The following is a 19,617-nucleotide window of genomic DNA, read 5'->3' on the forward strand; positions in this document are numbered from 1 at the left end:
GTTTTATTAATTCGTGCTGCATGCTGTCATTCCACCCTGCTCTGTGATCTCATCCGTTAAGCAGTCCTCTGCACCCAAGGTACTGCAGACAGTGACTCCCATGACTCAGTAGGTGGCAATCTGCCCAGTGAGTTGGTACTGAGCCAAGCCCTCGAGTGGCGTAGGGCTCATTTTTATACAGAGGGCCACTCACTGGGTCAGAGTCTCAGATGGTGTAAATCAGTGGAGCTCCAGGGCTGTTTGGAAACTGGCAAGGATCTCCCACGAAAAATGTAGGCAAGTGAAAAATATTTGTTTTGTTTTTGAAAATGTTCAAATTTTTTTTTTCTAACCAAACAAAAAAATGTCATTTTAGTTGTGAAACAAGACCAATTCAGATTTTGGTTTTTCAAAAACAACAAAGAGCTTTGAGGGTGCCCCACCCCCATCTCTGTCTTTCCTCCTCCTTCCCCCCCGCCCCCGTTTGAAAGAAAGAAAAACAAACAAAAGGTTTTGACGTAAAAATTTTGACCGGTTCCATTGACGTCGCTGGAGCTGTGCCAGTTTACTCCAGCCAAGGATTTGGCAGATTGTTTTGTATAGGGTTGTGTGGGGTATAAGTTTGGACAGAAATTAGCACATAAAGTTCCAATTCTGCTCTTTGTTACCTCTTAGTAAATTTGGACTAGCTCCATTAACAGAGCATTACTGGCCCTTAGTGTAGAAATGGCACTGAAGCTGCAGGGTGGAATGGAAAAGCGACTGACGGGGAGTTAGAATGTCTGCAGTTATGGTCTGAGATCATTGCCACGCACTGCAGATCACATAATAAAAGTGAGGTGTGTTTTTTCTAAAGTTTAGAGGCAAATACATGCACAGAAATGAGGTGTATGTGTGTGTAAATGACCAGTTAGATCCCTATGTTTGGGTGCTCATTAGCATACCTATTTTGTGCCTGAATTTCTAGAAAATCAGTCCCTCTCAGTCTTATATAATATGAGCCTAGTTTACAGGAGTGGGTGTAGAAACAGGGCCTGTTTGGGACATTTGGAAGTGTAAAGCATGTGGCTACAATTTTCAAAAGTGCCTAAATGCCTTTTGAAAATGCAGTGTAGGACCCTAAGTCACATAGGCACTTTTGAAAATTCGTGTGTGTGTGTGTGTGTATGCGCAATCTATCAACACGTACATCATAACAGGACACTCGGTAGTACTAAATTGCACACAAACTCTCTAGAACAGATCCTCAGCTGATATATATTCTTGTAGCTCCATGGACTTCAAATGGAGCTATGCCAAATGACTCCCGCTGAGGATGGCCCTATGCCATTAGAAAGGCCAGTACCGTTTTATGTCAGTTGAGTCAAGGTAACAGATGATCTCACTTCTCAGATGTTGCAACATTTGAAAATGGGATTAATCCTAATTTGTGAAACTAGAGCACACGCTGCAGCTGTAACTGTTTGAACCTGACCTGGGTTTGTATTCCTTGATATAGCAAGTGTAAAACAATTTCCCTTTCAAGAAATCTGACTTCAACCTGTTTTACTTTATAAATATTTAAATGGCAAGACACTCTGTTATTTCCAGTTGGGAACATCTGATACAGGTTGCATTGTAGGCACACTGCAACGTCTGATACATCACTGTGCATTGTAGGCACATTGCAATAGCTGGTATATTTTAAAAAAAAATACCGTATCTTTAATTATCATTCCAGTATATATAAGTTTATTATTGAAGCCTGGACTGGGCCTATATTGCTCTGTCTGATTAAGAAAAACCAGCAGGTCCATAATTGTGTGGGAGTGAGCAGACTGTTGTTAAACCAGCTGATCACATGTTATAGGCCATTCAAAGGGGATAAGAAACCAAAGAAACATTAACGGCGTGTAGGGGAACAGCACTGTCTAGAGACATCGTTATCTTAATTTCACACAACTCTGAGTGGCTCTCTGAGGTAAGGATTGATGGGTGCATCTCCCTGGAGGTTTTGTGGGTTCATTTCAGATATGGACCCTGAAGTTCAGATCCTTGTCCAGTCTGCACAAATCTCTTTGGTATGCAAATCTTGGATGGAAATCTTATAAGAACGTGTCATCTTATGAGGCTTCCAGTAATCCTTGCTTTCAGCTGGGCTAGAAATACACAAGAGCCGGGGGAAAGGGGGCGGGAGGTTGTGGAGGTGGGTGGGAGGGGGTGATATGTGAATACTTCTGCTTCCAGCCCTGGATGTTCTGGGGCAGAGATTCAGGAAAGCTCTTATTTGACCTGGATGTGTTCCCCACCCCATTGTTTTGGATGAGGACTCTGAGAGCATGTGTGGGGTTAATACATGGGAGATGTATTCTTAATTCTTCTCTCACCCACACTGTGGAGCTGCTCCTACTTTCTGCCAGTGTTACTGAGAGCGGAATTAGGCCTAGTTTCTCTAGGGGATGTGGCATACTTGTAGGACCGGTAGTAAAGATGTACCAAGTGTTCCCCGATAGCCCTCGCTGATGCACATGGAGGAGGGAGGTGGCCCCATCCCACCCAGGCCTGTTCCCTCTGGGGCAGCATGCACTGCTGGCCGTGCTTGTCGTCCTCACTTGCTCCTTTGATGTCCAAAGTGTCTGCAGCACCATTGTCACTGCCTCCTGCATAGGGGCACGGTGTGGAATGCTCTTCTGATGTCTTCTCCGGTGTCTAACTCCAGGGCTGCGCTTTCCCTAAGCGGGGTTTGGGTTGCACCTTCCTATGCATGCAGAACGCGCCCCTCCTCCTGGAGCTGGTTATAGCAGGGGATTTAAACCCTGGTGCTGTTGTTGCAGTCAGTCGTGGCTGGTTGCCCCTTTGTTTCACTCTGCCTCCCTTGGACTGGGGAGGCCTAGAGGGGCTTTATTTTGGGGGATACTGTCCCTCTTTCCCAGGAACTCTTCTGCCAGATGCTGTTGCTTCCTAGGGAAGAGATGACCGTTATGAAGACACAGCTCTTCCACCCTGTGAAGTCCATGTGCCCGCAGTAGTGGTTCATCCACCTTCACCAATGTTGGGGGAAGTTAACCCTCGTCTACTGGGTCCATTGTGGCCCTTGGTTCGTTACCGTGAGCAGGGGCCCTTATCAGGTATTAGCAACCAGATCACAAATGTCTTTGTGCTGAGACAAAGTTCAGGATCTATCTAACCAGTGTACTATCTGTATTGCTATATAGATCTGAAAGTGGATGATCTGTAGGTAGAACTTGGCGTGTAGGCTACTGTTTCTCTTATAGTCTGTTGTGTTTAAGAGGGGTTACATAATGAAAATGGAGGAAGCTGATAACTTTATTTCTCTTTGTCTTTACTAAGCTAATGAGGGACCTGACTGCGGCAAAAGGATTTTTGAAAAAGTTGTTTCACTTTTGCCTTAGGGTTAATTGCCTTAGCGCTCACAGCCTGACAAGTGGGGGGGGAGGAAGGGAGAGGACAGAAAAGGAAAAGGGTTACAGATATGTGACTTAATTAACACACTGCGGATATCCTCATTCACAAATAATCCTGCGGTTCTTGCCATGTTTTCAAAAGTCCTTTGAAGCAATATTTTACAGGACAAATTCTAAAAGAGGACTCTCTTAAAGTTGCGGGGTGCTGGCTCACAGTGAGAGCCGGCTGGGTAAGAATGCGAACTCACCATTGTTTTGTCGGCATTCACTGGTAGAGTAAGATTGGAACATTTAGCAGAGACAGCCTGATCTTTCTGAAGTTCTGATGGAGCCCAGCCTTCCTGCTTGACCCTTTGGCAGCCCAAGCTCCTCAGGGCTGTGGATCCTGGGCTTCCAGATTCCCTGGCTTCAGGGCAGCCTGCCAGGCAGATTGCCTCAGCACCAAATCTCCATCCCCTTTCGCAGAGAATTTGGGGGGTTTGTTCCTAATCTGCATGAAACCATATTTCAAAATATTGAAATCCTCTGTGAAACAGAATTGCCTATCTTCGCCCAGCTCTGCTCCTAACCTCGCAAAGGACTTTGGTTTGTGTACCATCTGCATGGTGCACTTGCATTGTTTTCATTACCAATCTGTTTTTCTTTGTCTTTATTGAGCTATGGAGAGAACTTTGCAGAGTGTTTTTAAATATCACATCTACTCGGAAAGGGAACTATATGCTCCCGTTAAATGATAACAAGGTGTGGTTTAAAATATCTATATTAAGCTGTTTATTATCCACTGATCTGCTGGTTCAAATGATCAGGCCTTTGTGATGGTTTAAATAATTCTTGTTAAGACGGTACAGAGACCTAGGCTATGTCTACACTACTGCGGGATCGATGTTCCGGCGATGGGTGCACCAGGGGTCGATTTAGCGGGTCTAGTGAAGACCCACTAAATCGATAGCAGAGCACTCTGGTTGACCCCGGAACTTCATCGGGAATGAGAGGAGTAAGGTAAGTCCAGACACTGCAGTAAGTCAGCCTAAGCTACATCAACTCCAGCTACGTTAATCGCGTAGCTGGAGTTGCGTAACTTAGGTCAACTTACCATGGTAGTGTAGACATAGCCCTAGAGTGATCAGAACTCGAGTCCTTTATTCAAGAGCAGGAATCAAGCAGGAAACTTCAGGATAAGATTTTTCCAGTATGTTTAATCAATGGATGATATCTAGGGGTACTGTTTATCCTCACAAGGGTGAGGGCAAATTGATAATCGTATTACTTAATGTAGATGGATTCTTTGTGTCCATTAATAATAGGCCATATTTTGGATTTAAGAGCACCTCTAATTTAACTTACCACTTAGGCTCTAAACACAGGATACATCAGCATGGAAGAAGGCCACGAAAACCCACTTAGGAGCCATCCCCTCCTATGGATTTAGCAGTTCTAACCCACAATATTTGTTCGTTTCTCATGTGTGTCTAACTGCATTCTTTAAACTGTTGTTTCAATGTTCCTGTTGCTACCTGGAGTATTTTATAACCCACATTAACTGTATTTAAGGACATTTTTAAAAAAATTCTTGTCGTGCACAGTTGTTCCTTTGCAGAAATTCATGACCCTTGTTCAAATGACATTAGATCAAATAGATGTGTAACATGTATCATCTCTGTTCCCTTCAAAATGCTGTGTTCCTCTACAAAGTCCCTTCTGGAGATCTTTTTTTCCAGTCAAATATACTTCTGGTTACCCTTCTGGGTATCATACTGGTTTCCTTCTGCTGCATTTTCTGAGAGATCCATTTTACAGTGAGGGGACCAGAATTTTACCTAGAAAAGTATTTTAAATGGACCCTGACTAGTCCCTTGGAGCCTTATCTAAATCCAGTGGAAGTAAAGGGAAAGATTCCTGTTGATTTCAGTGAATACTGGGTCAGGCCCCTACAAGACAACAAAAAAACTTCCTTTCAATCAAACTGAACAATCCCTTTTGGATCCTAAATTTGGCTTAATCTTTTTTTGTTCCATTGATGTTGAGGGCTGTGTCCAAGGTTCAGAGGCTTTTTGTTTCTTATTCCCTAGTATAGTACTCTCTGATCCTTTTCTCATTCAGTAGTTTGTGAATGTCATCCTTGTTCATCCATATTGATGCTTGCTTCTTACCTTTATGACATTTAATGTGGGCAGAAGGACAGCTCTGTGAGTAAAGGCGCAGGAGTGGGAATCAAGATACCTAGATCCTACACCCAGTTCTGCAAGAGACTTCTTGTGTGACTTCGGGCCAGTCACTGCTTTCTGCCCACCTCCCCCCCTTCTGCAAAGGTGAGAACAATACTCGCCTACCTCACATGTGCATGAAGGATTAATTCATTGATTGCAAAGCATTTTGAGCAAGTGCTGTAGCGGTGTGCAAAGTATTGTTGATAATAAAATTCACCACATGAGGCTAGACTGTGCCCTTGGAAATAGCCTTGAGCAAGAAATGCACCCACCGCAGGAATAGCCTGGTATGCATTGTAACTCGGGCACAGCTGGTGAGTCACAATTCCCTCCTTGCTTCCAGGGATCAGTAACTTGCTGATGACCTATACCCGGATCTGATTATTGCCTCTACCCTGTGCTGATTCAGCTATTGTGACCAACAAGTAGAAGTGTGGAGCCAAGACTCCACCTTTCCCCCCACCCTCCCCAATCACAGCCTCTGGAGAGGAAGCAAGAGTGGGAGTGAGGCTTTTACTCCTATGTGTCTGGACCCAAGGGCTAGGTACCCATTGTAGGGGTATCAGAGGGTTTCCGCTCCCCTGTATAGTTGTGAAGGCACAGTCAAACTCTAGCCCATGGCTTGGCATGATTTTTGGCATGAGGCCTGCTTGGGAGAGCACAAAGACTGTTTAGGATTTAGGCCACAAGTGTTGATGGTTAACAATGATGGATGATGGACAGAGCTGGCTGTGGGAGGCTTTACTGTCTCCGACACTAGGTCTTGTGATCGGGCCTCTACTTTCCTGAGCATTTACGAAATCCATCCAAACAGTGTAAATAAAAAAATGAGACCGCCAGATGGCGATGTACAAAGTAATTGGGAAGCATGAGGAGTAACTATGCCAAGTGTATGTCCATCCAATTTAAAAAAATGATACCACAGATGCCAGATCAATTAAACAAACTTTCACTATATAAATGGGAAAATCCTTGAATTTACATTTCTGGCAGTCTGTAATTAAGTGATAATGAAAACCAAAAAGGCTTTGAAGACAACGGATATGGATTAAAAATGTTTTAGTTTTCAATAGATTGTGATTTTTCCCCCCCTCCTCAAAACTACATTATTCTTCTATCTCTCAATAAGCATTTTCTTAAACTACAAAGCTGTGCCAATACTGGAACTTGAAAATGATTGAAACTGTGTTTTCTTATTTTTTCTGTTTAAATATAAAACTCTGAGATGCATAGACCATTATGCAGAGATGCCATAAAAGATTTTTGTGGCTGGTTCCTTTGTGAGGGAGTGTTATCTGAGGGACTGATAATTATCTGGATGCAGATTTTCTCTTTTTGCTACTTACTCAGACTGGAAGCATCCTGCTGCAGATTTTTGCCAACACTGGGAAATGGACAACGGCATTGCAAAATGTCTCTCTTGACTTTAAGGATACGTCTATGTGGATAATCATTTCACACTTAAAACACAAAACACATTTGCGACCTTGTGACCTAAGGTAGCATTTCCCAAATTCTTGAAAGCTAAACCTTCTCCCCACCCCCCAGGAAGATGAAGCCAATATTGCTTCTGCCATGTACACATCTTAATCTGTACATCTCCTGCGCTTCTCCAGGGCACCATCTTCCTCATTTGATCCTTCCTCCCTTTTCTTTCTTACATAACGTGCATGTATATTAAAGAGAAAAGCTCCCTACCAAAACAGCCACTGCACATGCTTCTTCCCCTGGGGGCAATATGAGAGAACAAACCTATGATGTGTAGTCACATTGCTTAATATGCTACCGGAAGGTGCTCAGATACTATGTTGAGGAGCACAGTTTAAGACTACCGTATTTTGCCGGCGATAGGCGAGTAAGCGTACCCCCTAATTTTACAGTTTTTTAGTATATTTTAGGTTTTGCCTATATGCCTCTATAAGACCCGCGCCGAGGGGAGGAGCTTTAAGCCTTTCCCAGCCCAGCCAGCAGGGAGTCAGAGCTGGGGGCTTGGTGGGCGGCCGGGAGCCAGCAGAATCCCAGCCGCGCGGGCAAGAGGGAGGGAGAGGGCTTGGCTCGGCTGAGGAGGCGGAGGCACAGACAGCCCAATCGCGGCCAGAGTCAGAGGAGGAGGCTGGCTCTGGGCTTGGGGGCGGGAGCACAGAGAGCTAAACCGCAGCCGCCCGCTGTTTATACCCGGTGTATAAGACGGCCCCCGATTTTTGGGGGTTGTTTTTTAATATAGAAAGTCGTCTTATACGCCGGAATATACGGTATATAGAATATACAAGACTTTAATAGAGTAGGGAAGTTCACACTTCAGAGAGATTGTTTTAGGCTTCCTGCAAGCTCAGGCATAGTTTCTGTACTCACGTTGTAAAGATTTTTTTCACAGGCATGAATGATAGAGACTTTTTTTTTTTTTAATGAAAGCTGAGCCTGTGAAGAACTATTGAAAATATTGTGCCCTTCCTCTCCCACTATTCTGTCACAGCCCACCCCACATGTTGAAATACTGAGAGGAAAGGGCACAGGGCTGAAAGCCCAGACTTAGTGCCCATGTTAGGCCCAGGCAGCCACCTATAGAATATTAAAGGGGTCCTGCTAGCCCACCTCTCTTCTGTCTCCAGCTGGGAGCTGGGCCAGTGAAGGTACAATCCCTGTAATGGTGTACCAATGACAGGGGCCAACTGATAGCAACTGCTCCAGCATGTCCCCACACAATAGAAGGTGTGTGTGTGTGGGGGGGTGTCTGCTTCCTTTTAGGTGCCTCCCCACTGAATAGCATAGTGGGGGAGCCAGTGCTACCCCAGAGCTGCTCCCTTCTTTCCAATGGCTCTTGGGGAGAGGGTGGGGGTTGGATGGTCAGGACAGCAAAAACTCTAGCGATAGCCTTGCTCGGCCCAGAACTCCACTCCTGCCTATGCCTGGCGTGAGCAATACTTTACATTTGCATTGCACCTCACAAACATCTCAAAGTAGTACATACTAGAGCTGGCCTGAGAGAGGATTTCTAGGCTTTGTGTTCCACAGCAATGGATGCCCCAGACTCCGCAGGCTTCCCCTGACTCTGGAGCACACGTGTATATTTTCCCCACCCAACTATATGATAATATAGGAACAATAACACTTGGCACCAATGACACCTTAAATCTTGTCTAGTTTTGATTTTTGCCACTGATAAACATCATGTTGGTGTAGCCTGTGCATCCTTTTAGTGGCATTTAGCAGACCTCTGCTGTGCTTTGCAAATAATTTATTTATTTATGATATTTAATAGATCTCTGCTGTGCTTTGCCAAACATTCCCCCACCCCCAATACCACAATCTGGAGTTCCTTTTTCACCTGGTTCTCATCTCCCCCTAATATTTCTCTGGGAAGTCCATAGTCTCCACCCTTAGATTTAACCGATTTCTCCAGCATAGTATTAACTTCTTCAGATTTAAGCCTTAAACTCTTCCAATGCTATTTCCCACAATGCTAGTCTGCAACCCTCACACTAAAGAGTCTATATGCTACCTGAGCCAGACGAGTGGCTCCAAGTCATGGCACCAGGATGTTGGTTGGGGTAGTTTCTGGGACCTTATCCACTCAGTAGCCTCCAAGACCTTATCCACTTGATTCCCAAGTACTCAACTTAACTCCGAACCCGCCACTGAGGTTTCGTTATTGGCATGCAATTAAACGACACTTGAGTTGATCAGGCTTTTAGCATAGGGAGTGTGTACAGAGCATACCGCACATCCAAGTTACACAGAAACCCCCTTGCTTTCTAGCCATTGACACCTCACATTACACTTACTACACATTGCATCCCATGTTTGGGGATTGGCTTGGTTACTTTGCAGGAACCAGTCCCTGCAGAGCACGCTCTGTCCATTTTGGACTTTTCTCATTACCTCATCTTTACCCTCCCAACGTCTCTTGTCCATTGTTCTCTTGTTCTTAGTAAATGGTTTCCTGGGTGTTCCCGCCCTTATCTTAGCTAGCCCAGACATTCTGTCTTTTAGCTTACTGACCATTTACTTCTCTTAGCACAAACGGTCCATTTTTAGCCTGCTGATCCAGTTACCTCCCTAATCCTGTCTTCCAAGAAATGAAGCCGCCTCCACGTTGAGTTACTCAAGCCAGGCCTCTGCCCCCCCCCGTTTCACAGATGGCAGGGGCAGAAGAAAGGCCAGGAAAGATTTTGCAGAAGTGCTGCACCTGGAGCACTGGAGTGCTGGAACATCTTTAAAAATTGGGTCCTTAGTAACTTCCTCAAGAGATACTGTGATCTGCTGGTTCCGATACTGAGCCTGGGTTTGCCCATCCATAACAAGGGGATCGTTACTTTATAGGGTCCTTTTATGTTTGAGCAAAGAGGCCATGTGACTGCTCCCAAGGCTACCACTCCTCTGGTTCCAAACACTGTAAAAAGCCATTGCATGACTCCATCTAGTAGAAATTGTGCACAAAAAGGGGTGTGTGTGTGCGCGCGTGCGTGCTTAGTTACCAAAAATGGTTAGTCCCTCAAATTTTGCATTAAATCAAAATTTGTGTCTCAGAGCCTAGTGTGCGCTCCTGATGTGAGGGGAATACAAGCCTCTGTGCTCTGGATCCCCAGTGTGTTTCAGGCTCTTGGAGGTCTCAAGGTCCCTAGACACACTCTCCAAGCACAGACCTTCCCTATAGCACTCCCCACCCTCTGTTTTGGAACCTGGTGTCCTGCCACCTACCCCCACCTCGTTCAATTCACACCGAATTTTTGAAGCATGTAGAGAGACATCTATGTCGTCCCCTTCCCTAAAGAGAGGGAATAATTTGGAGTCTCTGGCACCCACCAGCACTGGCACTTGGGGCCTGACTCCATCTCCCAGATTAGGATTTTCCTGACACAGCCTCTCTGTCTCAAGGTGACATTGATGATCCTTGTCTTCTCTTCTCTTTGTCTGCAATCTCTCACTGCTGTTTTTCAAGTGGCTGGGTTTCCAGATGAAGTCTGTCCCTCTCCAGCTCTACCTTCTCTTTGGCCTACCTGTAGATCTGTCCCCAATCCGTGTTGCAGTGATGCATTTGGTCTGGATGGAGCCCCTATGTTACCTCTGTTGGCCTCTTCCCTGCTTCTCTCCGGGGAGTTGACACCAAGATTTCCCCCGCCTGCTGGACCTTCTGCCAATGGGCTGGATGTTCTTTGTGAACCTGGACCACTTCTTGTTGTCAGAATCCAGCAAGCCAACCAGCTGTGCCTTTGTCTACTCCTCTGTGTTGAGCTGCTCTTCTCTGAATAGCTCAACTGGCTTCTCTTTAGCTGTTCATAACTCGTTCTCCCCTCTCTCTCCCTCTCTTGGTTATTCCTTTCCCAACAAGATGGGACTTTCCTCTGTGCTTTTCCCTTCTGTGGTACTTGATTTCAGTGCTGTTGGCACGTATGGCAATTCACACTGTCATCTATCCCAGTACTGCCACCATATATGTCACAATTTGTATGTGAAATGAATCGGTGAAAATTTTCAGTGGGGTCTTACCACTATCGAGTGCCAAACTGTTGCCAAAATATGGACGTGACAACTCTTCTATGCACACCTTGCTTTGTTGATTCAGCAGTGCGCTACTCTGTCACTTCCCATTTATTGTGCTGTCCAAGAAAAGCGATCTTTCCAGACTACTTGTGTTTTAGGGGTCACAGACAAAACCTACCCACTGACCACTTTCTTTGGAACCCTTTAGCTTGTTAATAAGGAATAGCCTGCAAACAAAAGGTGTAGTTCTCTGCTGTTAACAATTAAAGCCTCAGCGGGTAGAGCTGCTGCCTAATTTTATACTGACTATTGAGTCAAGCCTGGGATTCTCTTGTGGGCTATTATTTCAGAGTGTTTATGTACTGTGGTCTGTTTGCAAAGGTGCTCAGCTTGCGGGAGGCTGTTTGCTTTTCTAATGCAGCAAGTGCTGTATTAATAGGATTATGTTAGTTTAACAGCAGATCAAAATAATTTCTCTTCAGCAGGCTGATGGTCCATTCAACATTATAAGGCACAGTTACTAAACAGGAGGTATACAGTAACGTGAAATGTGGCATCCGGGGAATGCTCCCCTCATATTGTTTGCGGGTTCCGATAGCCATGCTAAAAGAGACATTAACATATTTACTGCCGTGAGAGCATTCCTGGAGGTGCTTAGAGTAGGATTTCGAACATTGATCAACAGCTCAGCCAGAAGGAACCGATGACAGCGCTGTTCCCTTTCAGGCAGATAATGAGGTGATGGAGGGTGTGTGTGTGTGTGTGTGTGTGTACACAGACACTGTGCCGTAGATATGTGTGTAGTGCCTGCTGAGTATCAAACTGTGGAGTGTATTAATCAGGACTACTTCCCTCAATTCTTTTCCTGTAGTGTATATACACGGGGTTGTTGTCAGGGCACATGGAAAAGGGGTTAAAATTTAATTAGAATACACAGTGGTGGCTACTGAAGCTTAACAGAGATTTATATAAGCTGTTAAGAAGTACAAGGCTGCTGTGTGAGCTTCTGGTTGGGCTGAGCTACTGCAGCCGTTGGCTGGACTTCAAGCAACACCCAGAGCATGCCTCCGTGTCTGCCCAGGAAGCGCAGTGAAAGAGGAGTTTTGTTTTAAGATTTGACCCTGGCTTCTCGCAACACCCCTACCCTTTGCACTCCATATAAAATGAAGCTGCTCTAACGGCAGGCGTTTAACTGAGTACACAGAGTGAGGCAGGAAGAGAGGATTTTGAAAGAGTAGATCATGGCTTCGGTGTTCATGTGCGGAGTAGAAGACTTGCTTTTCGGTGGGAGCCGGTTTGTTTGGAACTTGACAGTATCGACTTTGAGAAGGTGGTACACACAGAGAGTGAGAGCTTGCCATCAAGTGATGAGAACGTGGTGTGGTCTCAGAGAAGTTTATCAGGTAAACCTATCGCAATTTTTGTTTGCTTTTTAAAATGCCAGATTATTGTCTAGCAGAAATTTATTAATTCCTAGTAGTGGTATGTGTGTGTATTAGATAACGTGATTAAAGAGTCATTTAATAAGACAGCACGTTTGTAGTAATTAACAGCTTCATACTAAAGTTATGCTTCCAGCCTCCCTTGTGTTAAGATAACTAGTCAGATTTGAAATCTACAAGTCTGAGGAGTCATTAAATATTTCTGTTCAAATGATTTAATCAGCCCTGTGTGTCTGTGTTGTAAAATCACTGTTTGAGAGGTTGGTGCTGTGTAAAATACATCTTGCTGGCTGACTTGTGGAAAATTGTTTTTTGAGACTGACTGTCCTTTCTATCATAGCCTTTCAAGAGACTCGTTAGTTGATCTCACAGTCACTTGTAGTTTGAAGCTGATAGGTTTAAGTCAATACATAGCCTGCATTTGCATCAGACTGTCTGAGATAAAAATGCTGTGGCAGGAGAAACGGTCTGTAGCTTATTTTTTCTAGTTTATTTACATTTCCTGAATAGCTATTAAGGAAAGTTCCATCATAATATATGATAATATATATACCATAATACTTTGCATAATGAAATGGTTGTTATCCAAGGAAAGGATGACCAACATTAGTCCTGAGATAACTGTACTCTGAAGTATGCTTTAGCAGATACTCTCTTTACTACTTCATTTGCACCTGCCTTGCAAATAAGTTTCTGCATTTTTTATCTGCAAGTATTGTGTTATCCAATCACAGTTGGAGCCAGTTCTTGCTTGCAGTTGGTTTTCTTTATTTGTTTTTCCTGACTGTAAGACAGTGATTTTGTCTGATCACACCATAGGCATAAACATTTATTACAATGAGGCTGATTTTCCCCCCATATATTGTATTCTGGCAAATGACGCAGTGTGTAGGAATCCTCTTCTCCAAAACCATCGCTATGTAACTTCCATCTGAAAGCCACATAAAGTGGAAATCTACTCCTACATATGAAATCTTATTTAAATCTCTGTTATGCCCACAAACGGGAGTGCTGCTCTAAAATGAAGGCAAGGTCTTCTGAATCAGGGGCGGCTCCAGGCCCCAGCACGCCAAGCGCGTGCTTGGGGCGGCATGCTGCGGGGGGCGCTCTGCCGGTCGCCGGGAGGGCGGCAGGCAGGCTGCCTTTGGCGGCCTGCCTGCGGAAGGTCCGTTGGTCCCGTGACTTCGGTGGAGCCACGGGACCAGCGGACCCTCCGCAGGAGTGCCCGCGGGAGGTCCACCGGAGCCGCGGGACCGGCGACCGGCAGAGCGCCCCCCACAGCATGCCGCCGTGCTTGGGGCGGCGAAATGTGTAGAGCTGCCCCTGTTCTGAATGTTAGAACATCAACTGGCTGCATTGCATAGAACCTCTTTTTATGATGTATGCCCAGCAAAATGGCACTTGTGTGGCCATATGGATGTACCTCATGTCCTTGAATTCCATTCCAACAAAAGCTGGCAATTGAACTGCCTGGACTTCTAAGGGTACATTAAGAGGTATATGGTACAAAATGAAAAGTATATTCTTAGTTTTTACTCCATCTTTCTGAAGACAAAATCCTAGTCCTTAAGAAAGGCAAAATTGTTCTAGGTGGGAATTTTGCCAGAGTAAAGACTGAGGTTGGGCTTACACTTAAGTTATGTCAGCACTGCTATCTCAGTCATTCCTCACACCACTGACCGACGTAGCTATGCCAGCAAAACCCGCAGTGTTGACCCAGTTATATCGACAGAAGCGTGCTTCAGGCAACATAGCTAACATCATCCAGGGAGGTGGGGATCCCACACCAAGAGAAATACGCCTTCTGTGGCGGCATAACTAGTCAATATAGGCTCTGTAATGTAGCCGTACCCTAACTCTGAGCAAGGACTTACTCAGTGTATTTTACTAAAGGGGCTTTAAAAGTTTTTTTTAAAAAAACTTTTAGAACCAAGGATCATGCGAATTTTTGCTTATCCAAATCTACTGAGTGTAACGGTTGATGCTGAGGGTTTAATCTTTAATTTTTTTTAGTCTTGTGCTCAGAGCCTACCACCACATGATTCTCCTTCTACAAAGAAGACATGTGGCATCCTTTTAAAGAAACCTTAAAGAAACCAACACATCCTTAACACTTCCGGGCATTTTACAAAGTGAAAATGTGCACTCTGTGTCCTCCTCCTGTAGTGCCAAACTGGGTGCTTGCCCCACCCTGGAGTGCTAGTGGAAGATGTGTTCCCAGCAGCGGTAGAGAGAGCAGAATGCCTCAAAAGGGCACTTGAGTAGCATGATCAGCAGCTGGACTTAGGTGTGCTTTGGAAAAACGTAACACTTGCTCACTGTGCCAGTGCTCAGCAGTTGTGGGAGGGGCCTGGCCACACTTCCAGTGTGGATACCACACCCTCTTTGGTGAAAGGACAGCCGCTCGATGCATTGGCGGGCCAAACAGCCTAGCGCAGGGGTGGCCAACCTGTCACTCCGGAGCCACATGCGGCTCTTCAGAAATTAATATGCGGCTCCTTGTACAGGCACCGACTCCGGGGCTGGAGCTACAGGCGCCAATTTCCAATGTGCTACAGGGTGCTCGCTGCTCAACCCGTGGCTCTGCCACAGGCCCTGCCCCCACTCCACCCCTTCCAGCCCCCTCCCCTGAGCCTGCCGTGCCTTCGCTTCTCCCCCCTAGAGCCTCCTGCACATCACGAAACAGCTGATCGGGAGGTGCAGGGAGGGAGAGGGAGGCGCTGATCGGTGGGGCTGCCGGTGGGTGGGAGGTGCTGGGAACGGGGAGGCTGCTGATGTTACTGTGGCTCTTTGGCAATGTACACTGGTAAATTCTGGCTCCTTCTCAGGCTCAGGTTAGTCACCCCTGGCCTAGCGCTTCAGGGAATGCTTGCTCTGTATGCTAGGCTTTGGGGTGTACCCAGCCACGTGCGCAAATCAGGTTTCAACCCTCAGATTTTTAAATTGGGTGGTGTAATAATCATTCAGGCTTTATTTATTAATGTGGGAAATGGTTGAATGTCTACACCGAACATTCCTTCCTTGGGAGTTGTATAAATGATGCACCACAATCTATTGCTTTAGGTCCTGGTTCTTCTCCCATTGAAGTGAAGGGCAATCTTCCCTTTTTCTCCAGTGGGAGCAGGTCTGAGCCCATAACTGTTGCAATGAAATGCCATGAGTATATGTTTGAACGTCCAAGGGTCTAGTTAAAAACATAGTTTGATGGAGGGGGGTTGGGTTGGGTTGATTTTTGTTTATTTTGGACTGTGGAAGCACGGAATGATTTATTTGGGTACCTAGGCTCCCAAGGACTTTGACAACATGACACTGCATGTATAGTTGCAGGGCAAAATTCATGGCTGTATTACTCCGAGTTTACCCTAATGTAACTCCGTTGACTGGGGTGGAGTAACGCTGGCAAGAAGCTTTGAGAATCTCAGACCTCAATGTAATATTGAACCTTAGCCTATATATGAGCAGGCTTCTCAGTGAGCAAAGGATGGTCCAGTGGTTAGGACACTCAGCTAGGACTTGGAAGACCTGGGTTCATGTCCCTGTGCTGCCACATAGCCTCTCTGTGCCTTACTTAAATGGGTAGCACTGGGAGGATAAATACATTAAAGTCTGTGAAGTGCTCTGATACCCCAGTAATAGGGGCCACATCAGTACCTCTGACAGATTAATGACACAAAGGTGCATTTCTTTCTCATCCTTTTACTAGTGAGTGGAAATGAACAGACACTTAATGTGATGGAAAAGGATTTAATTGCATGAAAATAATCACAGCCTTCTGGATTTCATTTGTGTCCATATTCCAGAGGTGAAATAAGACTGTATATAAAAGATTTGGCAATGGTCACTTCTTAATAAAAACACTGAAGGCGGTTCATTGGCTTCAAATATTTCATCCTATATCTCGATTTCCAGGGCATGCATGGTCTAACTAGCTAACAGCTGTGAATAATTAAGAAACCTAGCTACGGTGATGTTCTTAGAGTAAATACGGTTTAAGACGAGGTGGATGATATTAGAACTGCTGATTAACAGTGAAGAGTTTAGAGGTGATTAGATTTATGTGCCTCAACCACTAACCTGGGGCCAGTAACTTCTGTTTTTCAAGTGGGTAAAACGCCATTAGCTTCTTCATCACTATAAATCATCACGGTAAAGAGAGGGCCAGTAGGATTTTGTTTCGTGGGCTGGTAAATTTTCATGACTGTCTTGCAAGGCTGAGTTTAAAGGGCGAATGAGGTGTCATCAGTATTCAGCCATGAGCCCAACAACCATGTTTAACCTAAAAAGAGAGCTGACTTTATCTGTCAGACGGGGAAATAAATACCCTAGAACTTCTGCACCGGCAGCTTTTGCCTACACCTTTCAACTTGATTCAGGTGAGGGGATTGTCATGTGGACAGGCCTCTGTTCTTGGTAGTGGCACCACAGAGACCTGCCTTGGAGACCTGACTGACCGTTGAGTGGCACCCACACGCTGAGGCACTTGCACACAAGGACTTGCTCACTTTGGACCCTGACGCAGAATTGGCAGCCTGTTTTTGACACAAAGAATCCCCATGAGGCCTGTAATCACCTGTCACAGTTGTCAACCGAGCTGGGATGCTTATTTGCTCAGTCCTATTTATTTGGAGGAATTCCTGTGATGTAGGCAGGGGACATGATGTCCTATTTCCCTCTTAAATAACCTCTGAACCCTGGATAAAAGAACAAAACATACCGTACATGAATTTCTCCTGTCACAGAGAACTGAATCTATACGCCAAGGAACCTTGTCTCTTCCATACAGCATAGCGCATCCAGGAGTCTGTCCTAGAAACAACATCGAAACGTGCAAAGTGCTGATGAAAACATTTTTTGCAATTTTGGCAAGTCAATAAGAGCAAATACCATTAGGGCTTGGACCAAATTCCAAATGAAAAATGCGGCTTAGACGTCTCCAAGCATGGTACCCATTTGGTTGGGGGAGGGAGGAAAGAGGGGTGACATCTTTGCAGTAAATCTGTAGCTCTCTGGGCTGGTAGCGGGGCCACTGGGAAATATTACTGAAAACCCTCTGAGGTGCACAAGCTCACTTAAGCATCTATGAGTGTCAGGGACTTTTCTTCCAGTATAAAAATAATGTAACATCATTCGCCTCAAATAAACAGATTTCTCTCTTCTGACGTTAAAGTACATCTGTGTTTTATCTAATTTCAGTGCAGGTAAAGGGCTAGAACATATGATATAGGATCCCCTCTCTCTCTCTCTTTGAGACTAATGAGCAATGTTGGATATATGAACCTGCTATCCCAACGCTTTTCCCACATCGTGGTTATTTGTCATACTACTGGCCTGATTATCAATGAGACCCCAAACTACCTTGCATGTTACTTTGCATGCATGTATCCCAGAGCATTCTCTTCCTATCAGGCAATAGAATTTTCATGCTCTGAGCCCATTGGGGCAAATTGAGGACACATGGACAAGTGGGTTTTTGCAAGTTAAAACACACCTGACTCCAGGCTCAGCTGTTAATGTTGGCGTGTGTGGGTGTGTGAACATAAGAGGAGAAACCATTCTGATGCCTAAGGAAAATCATGCAATAAAAATCTGAGGCACCATTATAAACATATGTCATAAAAACAGAGGCGGGAAGAGGCACCTCTGAAACTAGGTGTATAAGTGAACAACTTATGTCTGTCAGAGTCTGATCTGCAGGTACATATGCTGAACTTGTGTGATTTATGGACAAAGCTCATTTTAACCTCAGGGAGGTTGTTTCCTCCAGGTCAGGTGAAGAAATTGCTGATGAAGCAACAGTGCAGAAGCTTGGCACTCCATATCTCTGCTCCACACCTAATTTGGGGTGGAAGAATAAGAGAGGAAATGGACAATTTCTGCTTCCCTATGGTGCAAATGCAGTTAGTTTGGACAGCTATAACTACTCATTTCCTGTAGAACCCCACCCTACCATTTATTTTTCTTACAAATATTGACCAAAAATGTGAGACTTTCTAGTTTTTCCTTTTCAAGGTTGTAGAAGAAAAGGCCTGAGCCTGAGGCGTGTTCCATAGGCCTGAGCCTGAGGAGTGTGGAATACTCAAGGGAGTGGGAGTTTAAGCGTGTTCAACACCTCACAGGATACAGCCCAGTGCTTTTGCTCCTATGAGTCTTCAGAATACCTAGGTCCATCTTGATGGGCTGAGGCTTTCCAAAGTGACAACTGAGTTGAGTGTCCTCATGTTTGGAAGCTCAACATGAGATACCTTTAAAGGGGCCTCATTTTTAGAAAGTGCTGAGCACCTGCCCTTTTTAAGTGTCTCAAGCTGAGCACCCAGGATCATGAGTCCCTTTTGAAAAACTTTGCTGTGGTTATAGGTCAGTTTTGCAAAGGGATTTGAATCAATGCAATTATGCCTTTTGGAAATACTTTTTCTGTATTTTTGTTTTGGACTTTACTACTGATTATTTAAAAGGTCCCTTTTTTCCCCAAACACCCCACGCAAGCAGAGAACAGTCCGACACAGTGCAATGGTTTTCTTTTTAATCAGCAGCTGAAAGCAAGTTTTAAACTATTTTAACACCATCTGAAGTCTTGAGAACAGAGCTTTGCTCAGGGCACACCCCGCCCTGCCAGTTCAGAGTTAGGTTTAATTTTACAAACTTGACTTTCCAAAAACAACTTTCCAAATATCTCTGCCAGACACGTTTCCACTTGAGCTCATGATAGAACAGTTTCTGTTTGAAAGAGTTTGTTCAAATGAAATAATTTTTTTGCGCTGCCCCTTCCCTCCCATTTTAGCAGACAAACTTCATAAGCAGACTCTGAGCTTCATCTCATTTCCTTCTAGATGTCGCAGTGCCAATTTCAAAACAGTGGCCTCTATTCACTAACCATTTATATTAGCTGTAATTTTTTTCAGTCTGATGTGGTTCACTAATACGTTAACATTTCAAATGTAGCTGATGTTAGTTTTCAAAAACAAACTCTTATAGAGGGGTCCAATGGGGAATCTCCTTGTATTTCATTTCCACAGATATTTCAGTCTTCTCCAGAACGTCTGGTTAATTCCCCTTCGCTGGGTGATGGGTTTGCATAAGTGGAATTTAGGACAAATTTTAGCTCAC

At 44.8% G+C, this 19,617-nt stretch overlaps 1 protein-coding gene across 3 annotated transcripts in view; it reads left to right on the plus strand.

Annotated features, from left to right (window-relative positions):
* The window catches only part of FRMD4B (FERM domain containing 4B), a 194,210-nt gene that overhangs the window by 65,809 nt on the left and 108,784 nt on the right, over nt 1-19,617 (plus strand). The window contains exon 1 of one of the 3 annotated variants that reach the window (XM_039482195.1): nt 12,241-12,474. The exons of the other annotated variants lie outside the window; for them this stretch is intronic. Within the exon in view, the coding sequence (XP_039338129.1) occupies nt 12,313-12,474 (162 nt within the window). The 5' untranslated portion in view covers nt 12,241-12,312. Of the gene's footprint in view, nt 1-12,240; nt 12,475-19,617 lie in introns of those variants that run through there. 3 annotated transcript variants of the gene reach the window in all.

The sequence above is a fragment of the Mauremys reevesii genome, linkage group 7 (assembly GCF_016161935.1).
Source record: "Mauremys reevesii isolate NIE-2019 linkage group 7, ASM1616193v1, whole genome shotgun sequence".
NCBI lineage: Eukaryota > Metazoa > Chordata > Testudines > Geoemydidae > Mauremys > Mauremys reevesii.